This window comes from Aspergillus pseudotamarii (assembly GCF_009193445.1).
Source record: "Aspergillus pseudotamarii strain CBS 117625 unplaced genomic scaffold BDV38scaffold_43, whole genome shotgun sequence".
NCBI classification, from domain to species: Eukaryota; Fungi; Ascomycota; class Eurotiomycetes; order Eurotiales; family Aspergillaceae; genus Aspergillus; species Aspergillus pseudotamarii.
The window spans coordinates 149,277-156,955 of NW_022475057.1; the positions used below are offsets into that span (position 1 = coordinate 149,277).

Here is a 7,679-nt window from a genome sequence, read left to right on the forward strand (position 1 = left end):
ACTCGGTTGAAGCTTGATTCTGGGCTGGCGATCGCCGGTGTCTCTTTCTTTTATTTTACTTTTCTTTTTGGCTTTCTTCGTTTGGAGTTTGGCAGTTAGTGAGCGTTTAAGTTAAGTACAGTGATCTTTAGCGCGTCGTGACTTTATTGTGGGCACCGGTACAGAGTAACCGTTGAGGAATTTGGCTATGATACCCAAGCTTATAAGAGTGCGATTCGTTCCACAGGAATAAGATTCTGTATGTTCGAGATATGATACAGCTATATGTAAGCGCTGATACTTAAAGCACATTATAACGTCCTCCAACCGGAGCCCTCGCGTCACTATCGGCAGCAGCGATGGTTCCCTCCTTGAGTAACCGCATCAATTCGCGCATGGCGTTTGTCACAGACAACTCTGTTTCACCCTCAACAAGGATATACAGTTTGGGGTTCTCTCCAGGACCTGGCTCCTTGCCAGTGGCATAGAAACTGCCTTTCGTAGTAATAGATGTTCCTGTAGCTTCGAGAATTTTGGCCACATTGGTCCGGTTGGTGACTGCCCACCGAGCTTTCTCTGTTGTGCGATTGTGTTAGTAGCCGAATCAGAATCGACGATAAAAGCCCACAGCAGGGGATGAACTTACGGGGGAAGTCATTGATCTCAAGCGTAGCATGGAAAGCTCCGGCATCAGGCCCACGGTTGTCAATGGGCACTCCAGACCTCATCACACCAGCACGGCTCAGACGAGCGTGAATATCAGCAACCGCCGAACCCACCTTGTCCAGTGGGTTCTTCGTACCATTGGCATCCTTTTCAGTCCTGTGCACGGTGATCTTGCCATCCAAATCAATGCCCTTAGGAACGCCAGGTAAGCTTGGCGCAGCGGCGGATTGAACCGATGAGAGAGCCTTGTTGAATCGTTCCTCGGCCTGTTCATTCTTCTCATCCTTTTCTTCCTCTTCTTCGCCTTCGTCGCCAGTCTTGTAGGTCTTGCGCTCACGCATACGAGCAGCATCTCGCTCCTGATCAAGGCGCTCCAGACCCTTTCCACCAAACCCAGACGCACTAGCCTTTTCTTTGCCTGCTTTGACCTTCTCTAAGAAGGAGTCAACCATCTTCTGCACAGGCTCCGGTACGGACTGTCCACTCTGCTTCAACGCCTTAGCAATATCAACAGAGTACCGCTCCTGGTCTTCTGTCAGGAACGTAACCGCTGTACCAGTATTACCAGCTCGGCCAGTTCGTCCAGCACGGTGGACATAGTCTTCGAGATGGTTCGGCGCATCATAGTTTACCACGAGTTTGAGTTGTTTCACATCCAAGCCACGGGCCGCAACGGACGTGGCAATCAAGACCGGGAAAATACCTGCTTTGAAGTCCTCGATGGTGGAGTCACGGTCAATCTGATCCTTACCTCCGTGAATGGACATGCAGGGATAACCCTTACGCATCAACTCACGAAGTAGTGTATCGGCGCCCTCCTGACGTTCAACGAAGATCAACGCCCGTGCATCTTCGTTTTCGTCGCTAGAGTACAGGTTACCTAGAAGCTCAAGAAGCCGGATAAACTTTTTGTCCTCATCCCGAACTTCCACTATTTGTGTGATCTCAGGCGCAACAACGCTTCTACCGCCAACCACGATTTCAACGGGCTTGTTCAGGGTCTTACGAGCCAAGGCCTCCATGTTCCGCGGGAAGGTAGCGGAGAACAAGACAGTCTGCTTATCAGGTCGGACGTTGGCCAAGATCTTCATGACTTGAGGCTCAAATCCCATATCGAACATGCGATCAGCTTCGTCCAAAACGACATATGTGACCCTGCGTAAGTTTGTAACTCTGCCAGCGTTTGCTGCTAGCAAATCAATCATACGTCCAGGTGTGCAGACAATAATCTCTGCGCCACGCTTTAGGTCAGAAATTTGGTCTTTGATTGGAGCGCCACCATAAGCGCAAACCGCACGAAGATTCAAAGCTTTCAAGAACGGTTTACAATCTTTATGAATCTGTGTTGCCAATTCACGAGTCGGTGTCATTATAAGACCAACAGGACCTTCCATATTGTCCAACGGCCTCTGATCCTTAATATGCCGAAACATAGGGATCAAAAATGCAATCGTTTTACCCGAACCAGTCTTCGCTACACCGATCACATCACGGCCGGACATAATCGCTGGGATAGCTTGCGCTTGGATCGAAGTGGGTGCAGTATAGCCTAGTCTATCGATCACGTCCAAGGTTTGCACACCCAAACCACACTGAGACCATTTCGACACTGGCCTAGGAACCTCCACACCACGGACTTTAATGCCGTCAAGTTCCAACCGCAGGCTAGCAGCCTCTTCCTCGGACATCGCTGCTAAATCAGAAGGCTCGGTGTAAAACTTCTTGCGAAAAGATTCGTATTCCACCTTCTTGTGATCAACAGTTGGGATATCCTTCTTCTTTTTGGCCTTGTTAGCAATAGCAAGGAAATCATCTGCATCGCCGTCACCGACAGCGGTCATGTCCATATCATTCTCGTCTCCAAAGAGAGCCTCAGGCTGCTGTGCTTTGGCTTTCGCGAACTTGGCGCCAACCTTTTTTTTCGGAGGGGCAGACTCTGCTAATTCAGACATGAAGGCATCCAGGGGATCCACTTCTTCCTCTTCTTGTGCGTCCACTTCCATGTCGTCCGGCGCTTTTTGGTTCGACGCATCACTCATTTGAACGTCGCCATTTGATTGAGAACCACGAGCCTCATTCTGCAGTCGCTCTTCTCTCCTCTCTGCAGCCGCTCGTGCTGCGGCTGCATTTTCCTCCTCAGTGCCACCATCCTGCATGTCAACGTCATCGTCATCGTCTTCTACTGTCACATCTTCTTCCTTATTAGCGTCTTTGGCGTCATCTAACGGAGGTGTTGGTAATCTCTCCAACTTCCGCCGAGTGGATTCTTCTTCGCCAAAGCCTAGGGTCTTCGTCGCTGACGCTTTCTCGGTATCTGTGGCCTGCTTGGCTCCCAAACCAAAACTACCCACGTTTCCCTTTACTTTCAGAGCTGCCAAATGTCAAATTAGTGCGATCCAAGTTAGAATGAGCAGAAGGCTGAGACGTACATGAAGCTTTGCTTGTCGTAGCAGAAGGTTTGTTAGCTTGAACCTGAGTCTTTGTAGGAGGGAAGGTAGCAGATGTCTTAGCGGGCGGCGGAACAGCAATATCATCCCCCAGTACAGACTTCACAGCTGGCACCGGTGCGGCACTCTTTGCAATCGCCTTCGGGTCAAACTTTCCAGCATACGCGGCTGGGGCAGCGTCAACGGGAGTCGCAGGAGACTGGGGAGACCCAACAGCCGGTGATAAACCTGACTTTCTGTCGATCTCATCTAGGATGCTTCTTGCCCCACCAGCTGCGGCGGCTTCTCGTTGTTTGCGCTCCTTCTCAGCGGCTTGCTTTTGTTTCCAAGCTTCGAGCTTGGCTAGTCTTTCGGCTCGCTTTTCGTCTTCTGTCGGACCAGTGTTGGCCGCTGGCGTCGAAGGCTTCGATGTCTGTGAGATAATACGGTCGATGAGTACCCGACTATAGAATCGAAGGGGACCATATGCGCTTACCTCTCGAGACCTGGGAACGGAATCTCTGGTCCGCTCCCGGCTATCATCCCGTCTAGACTTGTGTTTCAAGTCAGCAGAATCATCTGTCCGTCTCCGAGCCCTGTCGCGGGAGTCATCTCGCCTGCTTCGAAAATCTCTATCGCGACTTCTGCGACGGTAATCCCGATCATCATCTCTATCTCTCGACCGACGTCGATCGCGGGAACGATCCCGTCGACTTGGTCTATACGTATCTTCATCACGGTAATCGGCGCGTCTGTCTAGCGAGCGGTCACGTCTACGATATGAATCACGGTCGCGTTCACGGTATCGCTTCTGAATGTAGATATTAGAGAAAGATCAGGATAGGACTGGGGCATCCGATTGACATACCTCAGGGCTGCGAGATCTTCGGTAGCTGCGCCCATCGTCTCGCCTACTCCTCTCATAGCGATCATCATCTCTGCGACTCCGTCTGGACGAAGAATATGTGCTGCCTACAGGTGATGGTGAGCGAGTATCCCCGTGGCGAGCCATTGTTGCAGGCCAGCGATGAGTGAGTATTACTGAAGCTCAAAGGAATTCGAGTACGCGAAGTAAATATCAGAGCAATTATTACCCTTCCATTAAAAGCAAGGCTCTGTTGTTATAAAATCAGTAAAGGTCGGATTGAGCACGGTGGCGAGGTTTGGCGGCTTCCGAAGCGCGGAGATACGGTTCTCCATCTATTCTTTTTTCAGTTGTACCTTATCCTCTGGCAACCCAAAGGGCCCTATCTATCACGTGATTCAGCAGCTTCCTAGCAGCTTCGATCACGTGTGTATACCTTCCTATTTCGGTCTACCCCCAAACGACCAGTGAGTGACGCGATCCCAACCGCCCGCATTCGTCTTAGAGCTCTTGCAGCTAAGGTCCCTGCAGCAGAAGCTCCTAGTACTACTAATCTTAGAGCTCAGCCTCTCCTGTCTTTGTTGAATAGCACTTACATGCTACATTGTCGGTTCCCTTCCCAATTGCAGTTATTTTCCTCGCATTGTTTGGACCATGCCTTTGAATCTAGCTCGCCGTGGAGGAGGCCTCCTCCGGAGCCTGCATCTTAGCGATGCGTTCTCTCGTCCTATCCGTGTAGCTGTTGCCCAGAGCCATGTGAGACGCATTTCTTTGATTACGCGCGGTCAGACTTTACGCCCAATTTCCAGGGTACTTCCGTCGACCAGCGTGTTCTCGCAACGCCTACTTAAGACCTATGCGACCACAAGTGATACCAAGAGCGAGAAGACAAAGGCGACCAAATCCACCAAGGGCGGGACCAAGAAAACCAAAAAAGCCAAGAAGAGCTCGACAACGAAGCCCAAACCCAAGCCAAGAAAGCAATTGACTGAGAAGCAAAAGGAAGCCAAGAAGGCACGGGAATTCAGGGATCAGATTAAGGCCCTCAAGGCTACTGCGCTGGAAGCACCAAAGAAACTTCCGGAGCGTGTGTCTAACTTGATTATTATCGAAAAGCTTCAAGAAACGAAGAAGACTCACAAGACCCCGCAAGAGGCGTTCAAAGCTGCTAGTGAGCTCACCAAGACAATCAGTGAGGAAGAGCGAGAGGTTCGTCCGGTACCCGAATGGATTGTGGCAGTGTGTAAATTACTGACTAGATATGACAGCGCCTCACCGCAGTTGCAGAGTCCAACAGAAACTCTAATGAGTCTACATACAACCAATGGATCAAATCCCACACGCCACTTCAGATCAAAGAAGCGAATCTCGCACGAAACAAATTGACAAGGCTCACGAGCAAGAGGTATTCCCTTCTTCGGGATGAGCGATTGGTTAAGCGTCCTTCCTCTTCCTATGTCTTCTTCTACCTTGAACGCACTGGTCAGGGCGACTTCAAACACATGGCCGTCAAGGACATTAGTGCACGGGTCGCAGAGGAATGGAATGGCTTGACGGACACGGAGAAAGAGGTACGCCTCCCCGCGCCCTTCTGAAGATGATACACATATGTGGATGAAGCTAACATGGACCAGAAATACCACAAACTCCAACTCGCCGATACAGAACGTTATCTCCGCGAGTATCAAGAGGTATACGGCGAGGAGCCGCCAAAGGTTCGAAAGTCCTCCGAGTAAAAGTTTATATAAGTAAAGCTTGTAAGCTTTTGCTTTGGTTCAAGGAACAACGGTGACTTTGAGTCTGGATGAGCCACTGAAGATGGTCGATTTTTCCTACAAATGACAAGTATTTTTCCTACCATCATCCTTCTTTCGTCTGTTTGCGTCTCAGGTGTTCAAGGGTTTATCTCGATCAATTGGTTGCTTGTATTCTAAATACGCTGTGATGTGCTGAGTTCAAGTGTTGCTACCAATGTCATTATACCACGAATTGCAGGCCAGTTCTAATTCATGCTCGTACGCTGTAGGGCTTTTTTCAAATTTGTGACCTCTTCGCTCTAGTCAGCTCATCAATACAGTTGAGGCTGTATATCATAGTAGACCATGGGACTTCTGTAATTCGAAAACTAAGACAAGTACAAGAAGACAGTGATGTTGCACGGCCAGGACTGTTCCTGGTGTTGTATTCAATTCTGCATATGCAGTGATGACGGAGGTTTCAATACTCCCGGGTTACTTGTATCTATCATCATACTGCTCTGTAACACAGCAGATCATTCACGACGGATCACTGCAGTAGATGGCATGGCTGCAATCGAGACGGTGGTCCTTTGGCCGATATGCAAGTGGGTTTATCTCCGGTCCATATGGGGTCTAGACAACCTGGATTACGATAGGTAACAACTGTTCGGTGTGCATTGTTGGGGCTGCAGTCGGGTATACTTGAAAGATATATAATCTGCATTCCACAGGCTTCTACCCCATCTGTTTACTGAATCGGGAAGGGGATGGGCCCTACTAACTCTCACAGATAGATACCGTGAGTCATAGTGGTAATGCATGAATTATGTGTCAGGGAGATGCATAACACTGGGTGTGTTCATGAGTCACTCACAGGCAACGGGCATGAGGGACATGATGTACATGTGCGTACTATGACGCTGCCAAGCGGGACGAAACCACTTTCCCCGAAAAGGGAATGCGGTAATGCACCGTTTCCCGACGAGGACTAAGGCATCAATCTACGGATACGGCTAGCGTCCTCTGTCATGGGATTCCCTCTCAGTATCGGAAATGAGTATGGAGTCAGGCACTGGGGCGAAGCGCGATAGCCTGCAGTAGAGTTTTGACAACTGTCAATACTAAAAGAAGCAACGACGGATCAACTTGCCTTAGAACTGACAATCCTTCATCAGGAGACGTAAGACGAAAATGGGGGGAAATGGCTCCATCGAGAACGAGAGGTTCTCATAGGCTCTCGGTGGATCTTCGCCTTCGATGCGGTGAAGAACACCGATAGCGGTAGAATCTTTCCTTCGAAGTACCTCAACGTTTTTCTCCTCGTTACCCGAGGTTCTCGCTGCTTTTCGAAAGATGTATCGAGAGGGTCTCCTCCTGCCCGAAGACTCTTTGGCTCCATAATTGTGCAGTGGTTGTTTCACAGGTGAGCAAGTATTAGTAAATCTCCTTCATTGTTTTGATTGTTGGTCCCTGGTTGTTGCCTCGCGGCCTGAGTCAAATTTATTCACGTTTAGCCATTTTAGTAAGGTCAGGTAGTTGAATAGTTAGGTAGTTAGTTAGTCCTCTAGTCTCTCTTCACTAGCCCTTCAATGCGAGGCCATGAAACACTTGGTTTCTTTTGAGAGAGTCTCTCAGGTTCTTTGCCGCAGGACATTGATGGGATTTCTATATACTCCCTTCAATCTACATTATAGAACGGAACCAATCATTCAATTGGTAGAACAAGTTCCCAGGGAATAAGGTAGTAGAGTACCCAGTTCCTGTGCAATCCTCCAACCTTCCCCGACGTGAACCACGGAACCGATCATCTCTACTTTTAGCTTCCTTGGACCGGAACACTAGGGACTGATCTGTTGTTCCCTTGGGAACCCCACTTTAATGGGACAACAAACGCTCTATCCGAAGGTATGTAAGTACGATGCAATGAGAGTGACTCGATCTGCTAACGTACATATCCTACTGACCATTAAGGTATAAAGAAAACATATATACCTAATCTAGATC

The 7,679-nt window shown here is 49.3% G+C and overlaps 2 protein-coding genes across 2 annotated transcripts; one reads left to right on the forward strand and one right to left on the reverse strand.

The window, feature by feature from the left end:
* Positions 1-45: 45 nt before the first annotated feature.
* BDV38DRAFT_139491 (DEAD/DEAH box RNA helicase) lies at positions 46-4,286 on the reverse strand. Its single transcript, XM_032051401.1, has 5 exons — positions 3,940-4,286; positions 3,568-3,882; positions 3,075-3,504; positions 626-3,016; positions 46-555 (listed from the first exon to the last, which is right to left on the reverse strand). Exons 1-5 carry the CDS (start codon positions 4,081-4,083, stop codon positions 281-283), a joined length of 3,555 nt encoding a protein of 1,184 aa, XP_031911523.1. The 5' UTR covers positions 4,084-4,286; the 3' UTR covers positions 46-280.
* A 1-nt stretch (position 4,287) lies between these two features.
* On the forward strand, positions 4,288-5,879 carry BDV38DRAFT_139495 (HMG-box domain-containing protein). The gene is made up of 3 exons (XM_032051402.1): positions 4,288-5,145; positions 5,205-5,507; positions 5,571-5,879. The coding sequence occupies exons 1-3, from the start codon at positions 4,591-4,593 to the stop codon at positions 5,670-5,672; spliced, it is 960 nt and encodes a 319-aa protein (XP_031911524.1). The 5' UTR covers positions 4,288-4,590; the 3' UTR covers positions 5,673-5,879.
* The last annotated feature ends 1,800 nt before the right edge of the window (positions 5,880-7,679 follow it).